We start from the raw sequence: 21,879 nt of genomic DNA, 5'->3' as shown, positions 1-21,879 counted from the left end.
GGATAAGAATTGTTAGAATTATAAGAACATCATGTTCTGAAAGAATACAATAAGTTGATTACAGGTGCTAGAATGTATGAAGATTATGTTCTTACAAGTTAGGACACACATTAATCGTGGATAAGAATTGTTAGAATTATCTGTACATAATGTTCTGAAAGAATATAATAACTTATGTTATAAGTGGTAGAATGTATGAACATTATGTTCTTCCATGTTTGGCTGAAAATATGCATTTTTTTGTTTGCTACATAGTAGTGTTTTTCACGGGTCTTAAATTTATAAAATATCGAAATGGTTGTCAATCTTATGAAAGAATGTATGTAAAATGGAATACCTATAAAAATATGTTATGATTTTTTATTTTCGGTATTAAATTGTTCTGTCAGAATTGATGTAAATGGCTTAAAGTTAAGTGTGTTTAATTTGATTAGGAAAAATTGTGTTTTTGGGGAATTAAAAAAACTAATGGAAAATAGTGATTGTACATAGTTATAAAGTTGGGGAAACAAGCTTGGATAAAGAATTAAAACTAAGTATGCAAAAGTGTATAACAATATATGACAATTATATTAAAGACTATGAAATTTGTAAGCAATATTAGAACTAAATGTGAAACAAAAAAGTTTTACTGTAATATAATATTAAAAAAAACTACATATAAAGCATACTACTTAGACAGGTTTTTTAAGAGGACAATTTCGTTTATCATGGTTAGCCATCTGTTTACATAAAGCACACTTTCGCTTAGGCTTCGAACTTACTTTTTCCAGCATTTCTTTTTTTGATTTTAATCTCTTACCACGACTGCCAGTTCCCTTATTACGAATATCTGATGGATTCTCAATATCGGGAACATCATTAGTTAATTCTACACCTATAATCTGGTTGTAGAATGATTCTCTTGATGGCATCTCAGGGGCTGGACAATCAACTACAAATTTTTTCTTCAGCTTATTGAACTCTTAAAGGTGTGACTTTAACTTCGATGTATCATGGCTTAAACATGAAACGCAACGATCTACATTTGAGAAAATTTCAATAGCCGTCATGTCAAAGTTAGAGTCTAGCAAAGAATTAGAAAAAACGCCTTTTAAGCAATTCTGTTGGAATAACATCCCGACGCCACCGTCTCATAATGTATTCTTCAGGAATTTGTTCAATACTGTAGTACTTAAAGACACAGAATATGTGCCTACACAAAAGACCGACATGTTCAAAATGCATGCAGGTACATTTGTATGAACCATCTATTGTTGAGTGTGTAACCTGGAATATGTATGATAAAATATGAGTTTTAGTTATAAAGTCTTGTTGTGTGATTAAAAAAAATAATTATATAATGAAGTAATAACGTACCATGTATTGGGTATCCTCTGTAAGACAATCGTAATGGTATTCCTCAAGTTTGTCATCAACAACAGGACTTGATGGTTGACTTGTGGTTATGTTCTTTTGCTTCTCCAATACAATAATAGTGTCAACACCATTATTAGAAGTAACACTCATTTGGAAACAAGTATTATCAGAATCTGAAATCTCTTTCTGCACCTGCTAAATTTTTTTACGAGTGTAGACCTTTGAAGCATGTGGTTCAATTGGACTAGATGTGATGAATCTAGGAAGTGTTGTAGCAGTGTTAAAGTCGTTGACAAATTGATTACGCCTTTGACGTTCCATAACACCCTCAAATGTCATCATAAACATTAAAAGATAAGAACCAGTAAGGGTGTTGTTCTGAAACGACCAATTTTGGCCTTCCGACATTGATGTAGTTCTCATAAGACCAGACATCGGTATGTCCTTGAAAAATGCAGGCACCCAACGTCTACGCAACCCATACATCTCTTGCATCCACTTGTTATTTGAAATGTTAAACTCATGTAAACAAGATTTCCATGCCTTTTCAAAATCATGTGGTTCCAGCTTAGAATTCCAAATTATAGAGTGAAGACGCTTTCGAAAAGCTGAGTTTGTGGCTAGTTGCGATGTTATCTGAATAAAAATAAAAAATATAGATTGGTATAAAATATATACTCGTGGTATACAACGAATGAAGGGTATGAATGGTATAAACATAAATTCTAAAAGAATTTAGAATAACATTCTAGCAAAACAACCTTTTAAATTGTAATTCTGTCATATTATTTGTTCTGAAAGAATTATATTCTGATTAAACGATATGTACTAACAAGGTAAACATAGTGACATTGTTTTGAATATAAAAAAAATATTCACCTTGTTTGTCAGTTTTTTGTAATATGCCACATACAAAACCTGTGTGCTGACATTGGAAATACTTCATTAACATCCTTGTTTAAAGCTGGATCTTGATCTGTTAGAACAAGCGTAGATTGTTTTTTGAATGCTTTCAAAAATGCTCTAAGCAGCCAAGAATAAGAACTACCATCTTCTATACTCAAAAGTCCAGCACCAAAAGTCACACATTTCTTATGATTATCTATCCCAGTGAACGGTACGAAAACCATATGATATCTGTTTTAAAAAATAAAAATTGGTAAGCGTTATTGGAAGCAAGAAAAATTTTGTGATAACATTGCAAAATTTAAAAATACTTATTCATGCTGAATGTGGCATCCAGAGATACAACGTCTCCAAAAGCATTGTAGTTGTACTTTGCGGTTTCGTCAGCCCAAAAAATCGAATTCAATTTTTTCTCAACAACTTTAAACTCGAAAGAAAAACTTGGGATATTTTTTTTCCTTTCCAACATCTTCACTACAAGGAATTTTGCATCCCTGGAACCTATGTAAGAATTGAGATTTCTCGTACTGTTCTTGAAATCAGAAACCAACCCACCTCGAATGTCAGAACCACCCTGAAGTCCGGTATACAATCTATGTGCTCTTGAGGCACTAATATTTTGCTTTGACAAGTTATGAATAAACATCTCCTGTGAATAATCAAGTTTCCTCTTTGTACGAGACAAAAACATATTGTTCTTACCAAACAACTCATGATTATGTTGTTCGACAAATTCAGCAACAATATATTTATTAGTACCATGTACTAGAATAAAATCAATTTTCGCTTTGCATTCGCACCTAAATGAGTCTTTCCTTCTCTGAATCTTATTATGTTGAGGGTCTAAAGTATCCACTTTACCAGTTCTTGGTTTACCTTCCCGATTGCATAGCAAATGTCGTTGTGTGATAATGCCGGATTCGGTGGTTCTAATTGGTCCAAGCCTGACATCAAAGCCTGCTAATGATGCGTAGTTGTAATACATTGATAATGTTGCACTATATGAATCAAAAATTGAATTGATTTTAGGTTTGATGTGGTCAGAAACAACAGGAATCCAATAAGATGATCCACCAGGAGAAACATAATCATGTGTAACATGAGATTGTTCTGCATAAAAAAAAGGATGAACATTTAAAACAAATTAAAAAATTGGCAAAGAATTAATCTAGTTTATTAAACTTTTTTCTTATTCGTGTACTAACCTTTCTAAAAATCAATGTTATCATCGGCTATAGTATAATCTGCCTCATTATCATTGAACTCGAATTCGTTTTCTGCATCTTTTAATTAGAATGTGTAATGGATACGTATATATATATATATATATATATATATATATATATATATATAAATACTTAAAATACATCACCTGGGTTATGATTACTACAATCACCGAAATGATATTCGGAATTGTCATATATATGATCTTGAATGTGTTCTAATGGATCCTCATCTTTGCAAGTGCAAGTTACGCCATATTGCAAAAAACAATATAAAAGTTCAACATTATTATTATAAAAATTAACAAGTATAAAAACTTATAAAGTAAATTCACCTAAATTTAGATTGCTATTCTCGGATATTTGAAAATCGATATTATGTAGAGAATCATGACCACCTAACCCGAAATCTTCATAATCATGTGCATAATCCTTAGGATATTCATGTTGATCATGAATATGATCGTCACCAGCTGATACTGTATCATTCATAAGATAATTTACAGCACGATGGAACACCAGTTGATTGGAGAAAGCAAAATAAATTTAATATTACAAACTTTGAGCCAATTCAGTATATATTAAAAAAGGAGAAACCGTGTAATTGATATGTAACTAAAAAGGCGTGATATCTGCATTCATTGTTATCAATTATTTAGTTTTTTAAAGTTTTAGAAACATTGTAAAGATAAGAAACATTGTATTATTCATCATGATATTGTAAATATTTGACATATTCATATTCCAAATATAATATATTCCATAGATAAGACTTCGAAACATCCTGCGTTTTAAATTAGACTTTTAATTAATTTATTCAGCAAACTTTAATTTTTTTTTTTATGAATTTACAAATGATTTCTGATTTATTATGACATAAACACATATACTAAGAAATCAATGAATATGCCAGACTGTTATTCTGTGAGAATATTTGAAACAAAATTTATAAAAAAATTATTTTTCACACATTTGTTCTGTATATTCTCGTACAACTTAACAAAGACATAATTATACCACGGTCTCATTATACCACAATCTTATTCTGTAAGAATATATGTAATAAGAATTACACTAAATTTATTTTGCTCATGTTTGATCGGTATATTATAGTACAAATTAACATTATGGAAGAATTTGATAATAATAATTCTAACGGAATCTTTGATTAATCATTAATTAAAACGAATTTGGGAACACTTATACTATACGAATAGAAAAACAAAATGAATTAAAAAACATACATTAAATTGTGTTTTTGTTTATTCTGTATCTTGTAATCAACATTTACATTCTAATACTTTTTATAGCCATCATTCTAACAGAATGTTTACATATAACATTATGTATAACACAATTTACGAAGAATTGCACAAAAATATGAGAACAAAAATACATTTACAACAACATATCTGTAGACATATGATAAATAAGAAAATGTATGAAAATTTAATCAAACTCAAAATGAAAATTATTAATATTAATTGAATGAAAACATAAACTTACAAGGATAAACCCCTAAAATTCATGAATCCATATCATTATTAGACTGAAATAAAACTCCATAAAATCCGATAAGACTAAATTGAAATCATTATTCAATTCCTAAAATATGTTGACGAAATAAACATCTACTCTCTCTTGACCCTTGCTTGAGAACAGTTCCTCCTATCATGACCAACACCAAAACAAATCCCACATCTTCTTATTTTCTTCCGATCTTGATTCACTTGGGATTACTTGACATTCCGACCATTGTTATCAGAAAAGTCCTTGTTATTGTTATCAATATTATCTTTGTTCTGAAAAACACAAAAATAAAATTCAAAATATGAATTTCATCAATGAAATATCATAAGAACAAATATGATATTAATCTGATGAAGGATTATTCTGAACTATGAATAGAACAAAATTTATATGCATATGATAAACGATTATTCAACACTATCAAAATAAAAACGTGCATGAACAACATACCTCCATTAACGAAATATCAGAATAAGAAAAATGATATGAAGATGATGAACGATGAATCTGCAATCGAATAAAACGTATATGATGCATATATATATATATATATATATATATATATATATATATATATATATATATATATATATATATATATATATATATATATATATATATATATATATATTATTTTCGTTGATAAGATCCATATTTAATAGCCTGATATTTAGGAATTTGATTGATATCAATCAAACTTTAATTAACTCGGAAAATATAAATTATATAGTAAGATTACATTAATACCCGTTAAGAATGATTGGCCCACAGTTATGCATACAATAACACAATAAATACATTAAACACCTGAACCTATCTCTCTCTCTCTCTCTCTCTCTATATATATATATATATATATATATATATATATATATATATATATATATATATATATATATATATATATATATATATATATATATATATATATGTAGATAGATAGATAGGTTCAGGTGTTTAAAGTATTTATTGTGTTATTGTATGCATAAATGTGGGCCAATCAAAATTTAATAGAAAAAACAATAATTAAATAAATCAATAAGGGTAACTAGGTAATTTGATAAATAACTTCCACAAATACTCCCTATAATTTTGCTAGTTACGTTGATTTTAACCTAATTCCCCCATTTTATAGACTGATCTGATGAATTCATCACCGGTGTAGGATCAATCATTCATCACCGGTTGAAGAATTCTTCACGCCGACCATCCAATCGGCTACTGACCACCATCATCATCTTTATTGTCGACGACCACCACCATCATCTTTATTGTCGACGACCACAACCATCCCCGTCCTTCCATTTTTTTATTCCAGAACTGAGAAATAGAGATAGTGATTGATAAATAGCGAGATCGAGGTGCGAGGGATGTCCGACGACTGCAGACCCATTGCACCCGAATGACGTGCTCCGATGGTCGTCTAGATCGAAGAAGGACGTGGGGCGAAGCAGCGGGGCTGCTTTCGTCCTCTGTGGCTTTGAAGTGCGAAGTAGGGAGGGTTAGATGAAGAAGTCAGAAAAGTTCTCGGTTAGAACAAGGAATCAAATGGGGGTCTCGGTAGTGTTTTCTCGACAATCCCGCTGTTTCCCCCTTGTTTTGGCAGTCCCGATCAACGACAGGTAAAAAAACCAAAGCTTGATCATTTTCCTGCACTGTTAACCAACCTCAAGTCATGATTCTTTAGTCCAAAGAAAACCCTAAATTTTCCAGTTTTTTTTATTCATACGCAATTTGATCTTGCAGACAGTTTCATCCCAAAAGAAAGTTGTTTTTTGTACCCGTTTAACTTCTGTTTATTGCTGCAAATTGGAAGTGCGTTTTCTTGTATTCAAAATGATGATTCTTGGTGAAAATGTGAATACCCTTAAAGTTATAGATTCCTCGTTAAGGTTGTTTGTGGTTCCTCTAAGTCTTGGTTCTATGTGGTTGACTTTGACCAATCATCAAAATAACGAAATGTATGGCAAAATAGAGTTCAGTAATATCAAGGGTCTCAAGTAATTAACCATCTCTTTCACATGTTTCAAATGACACCCATCAAGATTTCTTGAAATATTTTGTTTATTTTATGAGATTTTGTGTTTTTTTGATAGATTCTTGGTCAGCATTAGTGCAATTTCTGCTGGGTATGCTGTGGTTGCTGTTATATCTTCATGGGTCAAGAACTTGATGAACAAAGCTTGGATCTTTTTTGTTTGCTATCAGGTTATATCTACTTTTAGTCTTTTATTTAAAATTTTGAATTACCCAATCGAGTTTGTCCAAGTGGTTAAAAGTTATCTAATAGAAGTAATAGAAGTTCTAGATCAATATATTTTATTCATAAAAGGTAAAATCTGTCAAATTAAAGGAAAAGTTATCAATATATTTTATCTATTTGTAGATGCCCTTCTGATGTTCTAGAAGTATTAAATCGGTTATTGTATTTTATACCATTCCAATTCTATCGGAATAGAATCACGAATTCAAATTCTATCGGAATGGAAACACGAATTCTAATTATGTTGGAATGGAATATGGATTTTTTTCTCATTGATTATACATGTTCTATAATTTTTGGTTATTGGTTTTGGACTTTTGGTGCATCTAACAAGTCCGCATATTTTTCCAAAGGAATATAGTTTTTTATTTATCATTTGCTAATGCGTTATTGGATTCTAAACTAGAATTGGATTTGTTTTCACAGAAGTTGATGCTTGAAGAAGTTGATGCTTGAAGAACGGACAACAAAATTAAAAGTGTTTCTTAGCAACATTATTCTTTTAGAATTAATTAGTGTATTTGTTAGATTTTGATGTTTTTTTTCCTGATTTGAAAGTTTTTTAGTTTTATTCTTTAACAATAAATGTAATTCTTAACAATTGTTACATGTATTCTATAAGAATTAATGTAATTTTTGTTTTAATTCTTCAATTGCTGGTTCGAGAATTTGTTATTCTACAAGAAATTTTTAAAGTCATGATCAAGAAATATGTTCAAGAATATTTTTATTATTTATTGTTATAGAATATTGTTATTTTTGAATATACTCAATCATATTCTGTCAGAATGTCTGAATTAAAAACCTTATAATTAGTAAAAATCGGATTTTTAAAATTAATAGAATCTATGATCCCTTGAAATATGCAAATTTCCTTTATTAAATATATATTAATTGACTAAAATACCCTTCTAGTTAAATTGGATGGTATTTTTCAATTATATTTAATTCAATAATATGTATTAATCACTTTCTTAAAATAAGTAAAATGATTGGCCCACATTTATGCATACAATAACACAATAATTACTTTGAATAGAATAACCTAAGCCTATATATATATATATATATATATATATATATATATATATATATATATATATATATATATCAAGGTTGTAGAAATCGCTCGACGTAGGCTAATCGGTGGACTGGGGTCAAGGGATTAATCGGCTAGGCGGGGATTAATCGGGGACCATTAATTATTAAAAAAATATTAAAAAATTAATAAATATAACATTAGTCATAATAATATAAGTAAACACAAATTATAACACACAAACATGAACCTGGAACTAAGAACAACATTTTAACCACATTAGGCATTTCATCGAGCACATTGTATGCATGTTGATAAACACAAATTATAACACACAAACATGAACTTCTTATTTCCAGTATACAAACAACTGCTTATTTCCAATATACAACCAAATAGAATCAAACCCAAACACAAATTATAAGTGATTACAGATTCACAAATTCATGAATTTACAACCAATATATAACAAGAAGAAGGAGAAGAAGGAGCCTAAGCTATTAAACTACAATTTGTTATTGTTACGTGTTTTGTGGTTTGATGGGGCAGGGGGGACTGGTCACGATGAAAGAGAACGAGAGCAACAAAAATTGCGATGGCAGTTGATTGCTTCTCAGTGTTTCGACAAACAACAAATTAATAATCACTTCGTCTGATTCAATCGCTAACGAGAAGGAGAGAGAGTCGATCAGGTGAAATTGACGAATTCCGATGAAGCGATGAGCCGATGATACATGAAGCGATGGGTGAGGCTCCGTCGATTTCGAGCAGCTCTCAATTCTGACTATTTTGAGTTTGAGCAGCTCTCAATTCCGATGCTTGTTCTTCAGCCTTGTGTTTGATCCCGGATTAAAGAAAAAAAACAATCCAATATCTTCATAAAAGCATATGAAATCGTTGGAGTAGGATTTTCCGATCAAACCGAGAATCCCAAACATCCTCTGAACATACGAATAAGAAAATAGAAGAAGAAGAAAGAATGAATTGTTGATTTTGAGTTTGAGCAGCTCTCGACTCTATTAACTGTGTTTATTCAATTGAGTATCCCACATCGTTGGTGGGATAAAAAACCAAGGGCAAACATTCCTATAAAAAAGGAGGAAGGTCTTACTGAAATTCAGATCCAACCATGCTTTGGGGGCAGCGGTCTCTTTTGAGCCCAATTTTGGGTCCGATTTTGGATCCGATTTTGGGTCCGATTTAGTCCGATTTGGACCGAATTGTACCGACTTTGACCGGTTTTGACCGATATTGACCAAGGCCGATTTTTTTACCCTCTAACCCTTATTTGTAGGCGGTTGGAGGCCGCCAAGCGCCTAGGCGCCGATTAATCGGCCGCCTAGACGGATTTTTATAACCATGATATATATATATATATATATATATATATATATATATATATATATATATATATATATATATATATATATATAGGCTAGGTTATTTTGTTTCTTACATTTATTGTGTGCTAGAATGCACCAATAGAAATTTAGTAAATTAAATAATTATTTAATTAAATAAATATAGATATTAAATGATTTCCATAATTATATGTGTATTAAATGATATCCATAATTATAATTCTCTTTTTATGGAAATTAATTAAATCCGTCATTAATGTCAGCAACAACATTCTTTTAGAATGAATTCGCAGCTAGGTTTTTATATGTGAGTTCGTATTTTCTTTTAGGACTCACTCACTTAAAATACAATAAAGTTGCATGGAATATGAAGAACGAGAGTGTATTCTACTAGAATACACTTTCATTCTGCTGGAATACACTCGCATTCTTCTAGATATGAATTCATTTTGAAAAAATATTATTGTTGACATTAATGACGAATTTAATTAGTTTCCATAAAAACGAATTATAAGTATGGATAACATTTAATATATATATATAATTAATACTAAATTCCTATTGGTGCATTCTAGCACACAATAGATGTGAGAAACATTTGAACCTACCTCTCTCTCTCTCTCTCTATATATATATATATATATATATATATATATATATATATATAGGGTTAGGTTATTTTGTTTAGAGTATCTATTGTGTTATTGTATGCATAAATGTGTGCCAATCAAATTTACTTATTTATAGAAAGTAATTAATATATGTTATTGAATTAAATATAATTGAAAAATATCATCTTAATTAATTACAAGGGTAATTTAGTCAATTAATATAGATTTATTAAAGGAAAATTGCATTTTTTAAGGGATCATAGATTTTATTAATTTTAAAAATCCGATTTTACGAATTATAATTCTTTTAATTCGGACATTCTGACAGAATATGTTTATGAGTATATTTCAAAATAAAAATATTCTTAGACCATAAATAATAAAAATATTCTTGAACTTATTTCTTGATCATGACTTTAACAACTTCTTGTAGAATAACAAAGTTTTGAACAATCAATTGAAGAATAAAAGCAAAAAATACATAATTTCTTATAGAATACGAGTAACAATTGTTAAGAATTACATGAGAATGTTACACTTATTAATAACAAAAAAACACAATTATAAATCATTCTACCAAAACATACTATTACATATATTTTTTTTCAATACATTCTATATTATTATGGTAAAATAATCCATTCTTTTTGGAAGATTGGTGGTCATTGTTCATCTTCATCCCATACAATGTTTATCTTCAAGATTATATTCCGACAGAATCAGAATTCAAGATTCCATTCCAGTAGAATTGGAATTCGTGATTCTATACCGATAGAACTGCAATCATAGAAAATACACAAATCACAAAGGAAATATCGAGATTTAATTCCCACAGAATCGGAATTCGCCACCATCTGTAGCAGTGCAAATATGATTAAGTTCTTCCAAATTGCTCTTTACTCGATTCCCCTGAAATTAAACAACAACAAGTAATAAGATTTGAAACTAAAAGATCTAAGCATTACCAAAAAACGTATAAGGATATTGTATCCTGAAAGCAATAATCTAAGAAGAATCTGACACTTTACCACAAATAAATTATTAGAAATGTTTTTTATTTGTTTGGTTTTAGATTTTGTTTAGCATTATTTATAAGACTATTATATAAAGTCATTTAAATGTTTTAGTTTATTCATGCATACATACTTTCTCTCCTCATTCCATAGAGATTTTTATCAGCAATGTAACATTTTAATAAGAATGTTATTTTTATAGTGATTTTTCCTGTTTCGGGTTTCCACTCTAAATCATTGGTGTTCTTTATTGCTTCCATTTTTCTTTCTAGTTGTTCCGCATCTACATTTTTTCTCTCTCATCTCCTTGGAGATTTATAATCAATGCAACCCTTTATAAGAGTGTGGTTTTGTTAGTGGTTCTTTCCCTTTTAGATTTCTACTTTATATCACTGGTGTTTGTGTGGTTGCTTTCGTGCTGTTTATTTTATAACAAGTGGTATCAGAGCGTTTAAAGATCCGAATCATACCTACAAGTTGATCAAGTTTCTTGGAATTCTTGCGTTAGTGATCGAGGTTCATAGTTGTTTCAATGTGATCGAGTTTGTTAATTGTTTTTAGGTGATCGATTTTGTTGGTCGTTACGAGTTGTTTGCGTTTCGAGGTGATCGACTTTCTTTGCCCTATATACTTTTACAAAAACTATCGAAGGTTTCCTTTCCTGGTCGATGTTGTCGTTCTCTTTTCTTGTACCCTAAAAAAAGTTTTCTTTTATGCCGACTTACTTCCTAAACTGTTCATTCTTTATAAAAATTTCTTCAATGTGATCGAATTTCTTTTTGATCGATAATCTTAAGCCTATCCAAATTATATATTCAGTGTAAACCCTTCTTATTACCTTTTCTTAAACCATAAAAATTACCCCACCAATCGATTTGTTATTAGGAAATATCACCAGTATTTTTTTAGCCAATCACAACCATGTTCCTTAGCCATATTTTCAAACTATATTTGATACGTGTATGTGTTTCTACTTGAGACCACCTCCATGGCTTGACCCAATAACTACCTTTTGTGACACTCTTGTGATGCTTCTCTGAATTGTCGGCAATACCCTTGCATGGATTTTAACTCCTCACTACCATAATTATGTAGCACTTTTTCATTAGCTAGGATCATGGGCCTACTGTTACGCCACTAGTCCCTTACTTTCAGCATTTCCATTACTATTTAAATTTTATGTCATTGTATGGCATGAGAAGGAAAATTATCAGTAAAAGTATTTATGTTTTTATTCTTATTTCATCTCAAATTGGCCCCATCTTGGAGATTGAACATCTCGAATCGGTCTCTATCAATTGTTGCTTTCATTCCCGACCTTACAATGCATCCCCATCGCCATTCACCATCAGAAGAGTCATTTGCCTCCATATCCGACCAATTGGCTCAACTTGTTGCTATAACTATTGCCAACAACAATCGCCTCGATGACATAACTACCAAGCTACCTGAGACCACTGTAATCCTCACTACCACATTGATCAAAAGCACAAATATGGGGGCTATCTTACCACCTCTAACCACGTCACAATCACCGCCACCATCTTCGCCAACACCACCACCGACATAGCCATCATAATCGTTGCTGCTAACAACACTGATATCTCCACCGTTAACACCATCAGCATCCCCACCCTCATTAATAATGTCATCAATCCAGTTGAAGACACCACCATCGTCGCCCCATCACCAAAGGGAGCGCTCCAAAAGCCGCCACTACTCACAACTACCTAGGATTCGTCCGACCGTTCAAGTTCACTTTTCGTCCACTCAGTTGAAGATTTGTTTCTCTATTTATTGTTCGCTTTTACTTACCGGACCTCAAGGACGAGGTCCATTTTAAGGGGGGGGGGGAATTTATGCGTGTAAGTGTTTCTACTTGAGACCAACTCCATGGTCTGACCCAGTAACTGTTGGATAAGGTGTCTAAGTCCGTAACTATATTTGGTATAACTTGTCCCGACCCGACATGGTCCATTTGAGTTGCACTTCACCTAACAATTTGTATGGATATATTTTTTAGAATAAGATTTTTATGATCCATTAATATATTATTTGTTATAATATATTAATATTATTTAATTAGTGTTGATCAAGAATTGATTTTTGGAATTAATTTAATGATCAAATGGAACTAATTAAATATGGACTCTTGCATATATATGGAATGGGCTAAGATTTATTTAGGATGGGCTAAGAGTATATGGAAGTCCATGGATAGTCCATGGAGCTTTTAACCCATGAATCCTAGGTAAATGAAGAGTTATTGGTATTAGGGTGTAACCCTAATCCTCCATAGTATATAAAGAGGTCCTTGGTTCTAGAATTGGCACTAGTGTGTGTGAGAAACAAGGGTGGGCCGATTCTAGCAAGCATTAGATTCTCTCAAGTATTTCCAAGTTGTTTTGGGTGATTTGTGACACCACTTGAGGCATCCACACTATTGGTGCTAGGCTCTAAAACTCCAAGCTATCAACCACAAAAGAAAGGTATGTTATTCTACTTAAAGTTTTATATTACAAGTACCCCATAACATGCTAGTTAGGTTGTAAACCTTGGAAATCAAATTTGCATGTATTTTAGAGAAAACATAGATCCAAGGTTTCTAGGGTTGCATGTACACCATAGGAGTGTTAGAATGCTCAAAACCTAACAGTGGTATCAAAGCCTAAGCTTGTTTTCTTGATACTTGATGCAAACATGTTGAAAAAGCTCAAAAATCTGCTATCTGCAGCATGAACTCGCCGAGTCCATGGGGGGACTCGACGAGTCCATGTGATAATTCATCCTACTCGTCGAGTAGGTTCTTGCACTCGACGAGTAGGAGCCCCTGAATGTAGATTTTTGAGTTTTGCTGCTAGAAATGGACTAGAAACATTAACCTAAACTGTTTTGGTGTTTTAAAACTTGTTTTAGATGGTGTAATGCTTATGCTAATCCATTTGCAATGTCTAATATCAAAATTTCATGTTTTATATGTGTTGATATGATTCTTGAAATTTTGATATGAATGTTCATGTTCTTATGAGTTTTGGAAGATCATAGGAATTATGTGTAACTTGCTTGTTAATATGGTTCTTGATTTTAATGCCTAATGATGGAGTCCATACCTTGTCCTCAAGTTATGGATAACCAAAAGTCACTTCTTTAAAAGTGTCATTAAAGAATAAGAGGTTACATAAAATGAAGAGTCTTTATTTTAATGGACCATTAAACTCATAAGTTATGAAATGAAAAGTCTTGAATAGTTTCAATACTTTGCCCTCAAGTTTTGGAATTTGTAAAGTCTCACACATTAATACTTTAAATTCCAAATTGAACCTTAAAATTTTAAAAGTTTAAAATTCAACCCTTATACTTCTATAATATTAAAAGTTTAATTCTTATATATATGTATAAGAATAAGTCAGTCTTACCGTTAGTAGGCCTCATTCACGAAGCGGGTCTATAAGGGGGGTATAAGGTTGTTGCCTATAAAATGGCAGCTTAATGGGTGTCCACTCTCACCCACCGCTTCCTTGACTGGTGGAGGGTCGTTAGCCGAACTGGTAGGATAGGACCTTAATACTCATTAAAAGTATAATGAAATTATAAAGTAACTAAACCTTTATTAATTCCCAATCTTAGTTACTTTAGGAAAAATGTGAAATAGGTGCTAACCCATGAAATTACACTTTGTACATTACCAAGTCGTTAGTGGAGCGTGTGTGGTTAACCGACACACTAACAAGGACTAGTAAGAGTGACAAAGGGTGACTTAAGTTTTATCATAGAGCGGTGGAGCGCGTGTGGTTAACCGGCACATCGATTAGGTGATAAAATTAAGGGTACCAAGTCAATTTGCATGGTTATTCACACCTTGTTTGTGATCCTCGGCATCCCAGTCACAAACTTGAGAGGGAACAATCGAGATTTAAACATGCCATTGAAAGTTCAATGTATCTCAAAACATCTAGGAGTTTCAAATCCAATTAAAACTTAATAATTTATTTTGTTTTTAATGGTGGAAATTGGTAAATCGTCATTTACCTACCTTCAAATATTTTATAGCTTGGATTACGGCATCCCTCTTCCAAGTTATGAAATAGTTTGTAGGATCCTAGCCTTAATATTTCATTTGGGTGACTTATTAAGGACTCTTTATCTAATTAAAACTTGTCTTTCTTTTCTTTCAGATGTCTTCCAACACTGCTGCTGGCTCAAACCCTACAGGCTCTTTTTCCCTCATGAACTTGTGTGGGAAAGTCACTTTTGATGGTTCTAATTTCAATGAATGGATTACGAACATCAGAATGATTACCCGCTATGAGGACAAGGAATATGTCCTTGACAAGGAGCTTAAGGTTATCAATGAGTCCACTGCTACTCCTGAGGAGATTGCGGAGTATGCTGCATATGAGAGGGATGCTACTAAAGTGTCCTGCATTATGTTGGCTACTATGACTCCCGAACTCCAGAAATCCTATGAAGATTTCTACCCCTATGAGATGCACCTGGATCTGATGGAAAGGTACCATCAGAGCGCGCGTCAAGAGAGGTATGAAATAATCTCCTCCATGATAACAGCCAGGATGAAGGATGGTGAACCCATCACCGGTCACTTGCAGAAAATGCAGAGGTTCGTGGACCGGTTGCTGAAGCTTAATGTGGACTTCCTTGAGGACATGGCGATTGATATCATTCTCCATTCCATACCTCCAACTTATGATTAGTTTCGTATGAATTATCATATGAACAAGGAGGAAGTCACACTTAGCAAACTTCAAGGACTTTTAAGGACCGCTGAAAGTCGCCTTAAAGGTAAATCGGTTGTTACTTCTACTCCTACTCCTACAACAGCCCTTCTGGAAATTGGGCAGGGAAAGGGGAAGAAGAGGAAGACCCCTTCGAAGGGTACCAAGGGAAAGTCTCTTGATGGCTCCTCTTCAAGTGGGACCAAGAAAGGTCCCATTCCTCCTTCTTCAAACCCAAAGGAAGCACAATGCTTCTACTGCCACGAAAAGGGGCACTGGAAGCGAAGCTGCCCTAAGTACTTGCAGGATGTAAAGGATAGGAAAGTTAAACCTACCCATGCAGGTATTTATACCATATTGTCTAATAACTCATTGCATACTAACTCTTGGGTGCTTGATATAGGTTGTGGTATTCACATTTGTACTGATTTGCAGGGCCTAAGAAGTAGTGAAGAAGTGGAGCACGGGAAGATAAACTTAATCATGGGCAATAGGAAACCATCACCTGTGACCAAGATTGGAGTTTATTCTTTATTGCTTAATAACGGGTTAACTTTAGATTTGAATAAATGTTGTTACTCGTCAGAAATGGCGAGAAATATTATTTACTTTCATAGTTTGTACAAGCAAGGATTCACATTTTATTTTGATAATAAAATTGGTGTTATTGATGCTTTTTATAATGATGTGTTTTATTTTAAAACATTACCTTGTGATGGTGTATATGAAACTGTGTCGATTGTAGACAACTTAGGAAATAATGTATTTCATATTGATTCTTCTATTACTTTGGATAAAGAATCCTTGTGGCATTGTCGTCTTGGACATGTCAACAAGAAGCGCATAGGCCAACTCCAAAAGGCTGGAGTTTTGGAATCATTTGACCTAAAATCAGATGATAGTTGCGAGTCTTGTTTACTTGGAAAAATGACAAAGTCACCCTTCACTGGTTCTTGTGAGAGGGGTGAAGGTTTTTTGGATCTCATACACACAGATGTGTGTGGACCCTTCAAAACCGCCACCAGGGATGTTAATCGCTACTATGTGACTTTTACTGATGATTATAGTAGATATGGATATATCTACTTAATCAAGCATAAGCCAGAAACCTTTGAAAAGTTCAAAGAGTTCAAGCAGGAAGTGGAGAATCAACTGGGCAAGAACATCAAGATGCTCCGATCCGATCGGGGAGGAGAGTATCTTAGTATTGAGTTCCTTGACTATCTTAAGGAATGTGGGATTGTCTCACAATTGACACCTCCTAGGACACCACAGCTGAATGGTGTGGCTGAGAGGTGCAATCGAACCTTGTTGGACATGGTTCGTTCCATGATAAGACGAGCTTCGTTACCAATCTCATTCTGGGGGTATGCCTTAGAGACTGCCGCCCACATCCTTAATCTAGTCCCTACAAAGAAGGTTGCCAAAACACCTCATGAGATGTGGACCGGAAAAGTTCCCAATCTGGACCACATCAAGATTTAGGGTTGCGAGGCTTTCGTGAGGCGCGACTCTCACGACAAGCTCGAACCTCGAAGCGAGAGGTGTATTTTCATCGGCTACCCACAGAAATCCTTTGGTTACCTTTTCTACAGACCCAGTGAGAATGTGGTCTTTCTGGCAAGGAGAGGAGTCTTTCGTGAGAGAGAATTTGTAAGCCAAGGAGACAGTGGGAGGCAAATTGATCTTGAAGAGCTTCAATAGTCAAGCGGTGAAGGAACCTCAAACACTAGCGACCAACCTGAGGAGGAAACTCCTGTTGAGCCGATAGATGAGTCCGTACCTCCGAGGCGTTCTACTAGAGTTAGGAACACACCTAATTTTTATTATGGTTATCACATCACTACTGAAGGTGATACATTTATCAGTGACAGTATACTGATAGATTTGGATGAACCTAATAATTACAAGGAAGCCATGGCAGGCCCCGAGTCTGCTAAATGGAAGGAGGCTATGGACAGCGAGATTCAATCCATGTATGACAATCAAGTTTGGAACTTGGTTGACAATGTACCAGGTCGTAAGACAGTTGGGTGCAAATGGATCTTCAATAAGAAGACCAACATGGATGGGAAGGTGCACACTTACAAAGCGCGACTGGTGGCGAAGGGCTTTACTCAAATTTCGGGAGTTGACTATGATGAGACCTTCTCACCAGTAGCGAAGATTAAGTCTATTAGGGTTCTGCTAGCCATAGCTGCATTTCATGATTATGAAATATGGCAAATGGATGTCAAAACTGCTTAGCTTAATGGAAAGTTGGTTGAGGATGTTTACATGGCTCAGCCAGAGGGTTTTGTCGATGCAAAGTACCCTAATAGAGTGTGTAAGCTTGAGAAATCCATTTATGGATTGAAACAAGCATCTCGCAGATGGAATCTTTGCTTCGATGAGAAAGCGAAGGAGTTTGGTTTTTCAAGGAGCGAGGATGAGTCTTGTGTATATGTTAGGGCTAGTGGGAGTATAGTTAGATTTTTGGTACTGTATGTGGATGACATACTACTCATATGAAATGACATCCCAACTTTGCATGAGGTTAAGTCCTGGCTTGGGAAGTGCTTCACTATGAAGGACCTTGGAGAAGCTACCTATATCCTAGGGATAAGGATACTGAGAGACAGGAGTAAAAGACTAATTGGACTTAGTCAGAGTACCTACTTGGATAAGGTGTTGAAAAGGTTCAACATGGAGAAATCCAAGAAAGGAGACTTACTGATCCAGCACAATGCCAGTCTGAGTAAAACTCAGAGTCCGAGTACAGAGGTTGATATAGCTGAGATGAGTCGATTACCATATGCTTCCGCTGTTGGCTCAATCATGTATGCTATGACTTGTACTCGTCCTGATGTGGCCTTTGCTTTGAGCATGGTCAGCAGATATCAGGGAAACCCTGGCAAGGCTCACTGTACTGCGGTAAAGAAAATTCTCAAGTACCTACGGAGGACTAAGGACTGGGTTCTTACCCTCGGTGGGAGTGATGACTTGAGAGTAGCAGGGTATAGTGATGCTAGCTTTCATACTGATATGGATAATTTCCGCTCTCAGTCAGGCTGGGTCTTTACCCTAAATGGAGGAGCAATTACTTGGAAAAGTTCCAAGTAGGAGACAGTAGCTGATTCTACTTGTGAATCAGAGTACATAGCAGCAAGTGAAGTGGCAAAGGAGGCGATATGGCTGAAGAACTTCATTAGAGACCTTGGAGTTGTACCAGCTATACAGGAGCCTATGGAGATTTTCTGTGACAGCAATAGTGCGGTTGCCTTAGCCAAGGAACCAAGAGATCATGGTAGATCCAGACATATTGACAGAAAATATCACTTCATAAGACACAAAATAGAAGAATGACTCCTCGTGGCAAAGAGGGTATCGTTGGAAGAGAATCCTGCAGATCCCCTCACGAAGGGACTTACTAGGGTTAGGCATTTGCAGCATGCGAGAAGCATCGGGCTGAGAGACGATATTAGTTTTAATAATTAGATAGTTTTCTGAAACTTGTAAAATGTAATTAACATTTGATGATTAAATAAAAGTTGTTATTTATTGATGATTAAAGTATTACTATCCTATGTTGATCGTTTACTATTGTTTCAATTTTGCATGTTTTGACTTCCAGAATAATTATTTTATTCAAACTCTCCACAGTCGGTTATACGTTGGAAGTAGTTATTGAATTAAGACTGTTATGAATCTGGCTTGTAAGATTTGTTTAAGGTGCATTAGACATAGCAATGGTTGCTACAACATTCATGAGTGCTCATAAGTTCTGAGTATTGGATTAAACCCGCGCTCACTTGTATCACTTCATGGAATTTATCTCGAGTGATCGTGAGACGGTAGTATCATATATATCTTCAAACCTAGAGATATGAGTCGTTGACTATGAGTTGGTTATCCATTGATTGTACGAAAACGCATCAGTAACTTGATGTCATAAAACGTGCTTTTGTGCATAATTCAATTGGTAGTTAGTACAAGCATATGAGTCGAAGTTTATCTGTTCCTTCTAGCAATAGAAGCGATATCTGGGCTCCTCGATGATTTGGTTTTGACTTATGTGTCGGGCCCGGTCAGAACCTAATTGATGTGTTCAATTTAGTTCTATGTGAAACAAATCAGAGATCGAGAAACAACTACTGGACAATAAGTACGACATTGTTCCATGTATTTGTCCGGCTGATATCTTGAGAACAGAGGATTATATGATCACTTATCTAAAAATGGCGCTTCATAGTTCAACAGAGTTTTAAAAGAGCTATGATTGCTGGTCGGTTCCTGAAGTTAGACTTGCAACTATAGTTACCAGACTTATCCAAGTGGGAGACTGTTGGATAAGGTGTCTAAGTCCGTAACTATATTTGGTATAACTTGACCCGACCCGGCATGGTCCATTTCGGTTGCACTTCACCTTATAGTTTGTATGGATATATTTTTGAGAATAAGATGTTTATGATCCATTAATATATTATTTGTTATAATATATTAATATTATTTAATTAGTGTTGATCAAGAATTGATTTTTGGAATTAATTTAATGATCAAATGGAACTAATTAAATATGGACTCTTGCATATATATGGAATGGGCTAAGATTTATTTAGGATGGGCTAAGAGTATATGGAAGTCCATGGATAGTCCATGGAGCTTTTAACCCATGGATCCTAAGTAAATGAAGAGTCATGGGTATTAGGGTGTAACCCTAATCCCCCATAGTATATAAAGAGGTCCTTGGTTCTAGAATTGGCACTAGTGTGTGTGAGAAACAAGGGTGGGCCGATTCTAGCAAGCATTAGATTCTCTCAAGTATTTCCAAGTTGTTTTGGGTGATTTGTGACACCACTTGAGGCATCCACACTATTGGTGCTAGGCTCTAAAACTCCAAGCTATCAACCACAAAAGAAAGGTATGTTATTCTACTTAAATTTTTATATTACAAGTACCCCATAACATGCTAGTTAGGTTGTAAACCTTGGAAATCAAATTTGCATGTATTTTAGAGAAAACATAGATCCAGGGTTTCTAGGGTTGCATGTACACCATAGGAGTGTTAGAATGCTCAAAACCCAACAGTAACTACCTTTTGCGACACTCTTCTGATGCTTCTCTGAATTGTTGGCAATACCCTTGCATAGAGTTTAACTCCCCAGTACCATAAGTATGTAGCACTTTTTCATGTAACATCCCAAAAACCATAGTGAATTTTTTTTTATTTTCAAGTTCATTTTCATAAAAACCGTGTAACAATCAACCATTATTTTCCAAAATATCATAACAAATCAAAATATCAAAATATCTCTCAAATCATAAAAATCTTTAGGATGATGTGTACGATCAAACATTCGCCTTCCCCAATCATCTGAAGTACCTGAAATATTGAAATCCACAACTGTAAGCCAAAGCTTAGTGAGTTCCCCAAAATACTCCACACAATAATACAATAACGATTATAATACATGCATATAGGGTTTGTTGGCTCGTGGCCTCAACCCAACCATCCAGGGTTTTTTTGGCATATTTGTTGGATTAAGGTGTCTAAGCCAATAACTAAATTGATATATTCTTGAATTAGAAGCAAAGTCCTTTTTGGCTTACCCTCAAAACTAGTATTTGGATAGAATGGCCTTTGGAGGAAGAGGTTGAATTGCTGATTTATTATATGATTAATAAATTAGAATAAATAGTTTATTAATATATTAATAAGAAATAATAATAATTAATTTTGAATTAATCAGAAATTAATTGGAATTAATTTTGGGATTAATTGAATTGATTAAAAGTGCAAGGACTGTTTGGTTATTTATTGAAAGTTGAAGCAGGAAAACTCTAGAACCCCATGGGATGGGG

At 33.8% G+C, this 21,879-nt stretch overlaps 1 protein-coding gene across 1 annotated transcript; it reads right to left on the bottom strand.

Annotated features, from left to right (window-relative positions):
- Positions 1–600: 600 nt before the first annotated feature.
- LOC145104403 (protein FAR1-RELATED SEQUENCE 5-like) lies at positions 601–5,474 on the bottom strand. The gene is made up of 11 exons (XM_079041657.1): positions 5,469–5,474; positions 5,229–5,290; positions 4,086–4,120; positions 3,824–3,967; positions 2,577–3,375; positions 2,301–2,496; positions 1,654–1,995; positions 1,360–1,551; positions 1,089–1,269; positions 765–934; positions 601–606 (listed from the first exon to the last, which is right to left on the bottom strand). The coding sequence occupies exons 1-11, from the start codon at positions 5,472–5,474 to the stop codon at positions 601–603; spliced, it is 2,133 nt and encodes a 710-aa protein (XP_078897783.1).
- Between the last annotated feature and the right edge of the window lie 16,405 nt (positions 5,475–21,879).

This window comes from Lactuca virosa, chromosome 4, assembly GCF_052849685.1.
Source record: "Lactuca virosa cultivar CGN04683 chromosome 4, Lactuca_virosa_CGN04683_v6, whole genome shotgun sequence".
Taxonomy (NCBI): Eukaryota; Viridiplantae; Streptophyta; class Magnoliopsida; order Asterales; family Asteraceae; genus Lactuca; species Lactuca virosa.
This window is presented reverse-complemented; position numbering and strand designations above follow the sequence as displayed.

Bases quoted from the DNA above. Each gene is read 5' to 3' on its own strand.
- LOC145104403 (XM_079041657.1), bottom strand. The intron at 2,497-2,576 runs GTATTTTTAAAT...TTTTTAAAACAG, and splicing joins GCCACATTCAGCATGAATAA to ATATCATATGGTTTTCGTAC. The intron at 1,996-2,300 runs GTATTTCCAATG...ATTTTTATTCAG, and splicing joins TAAACAAGGATGTTAATGAA to ATAACATCGCAACTAGCCAC.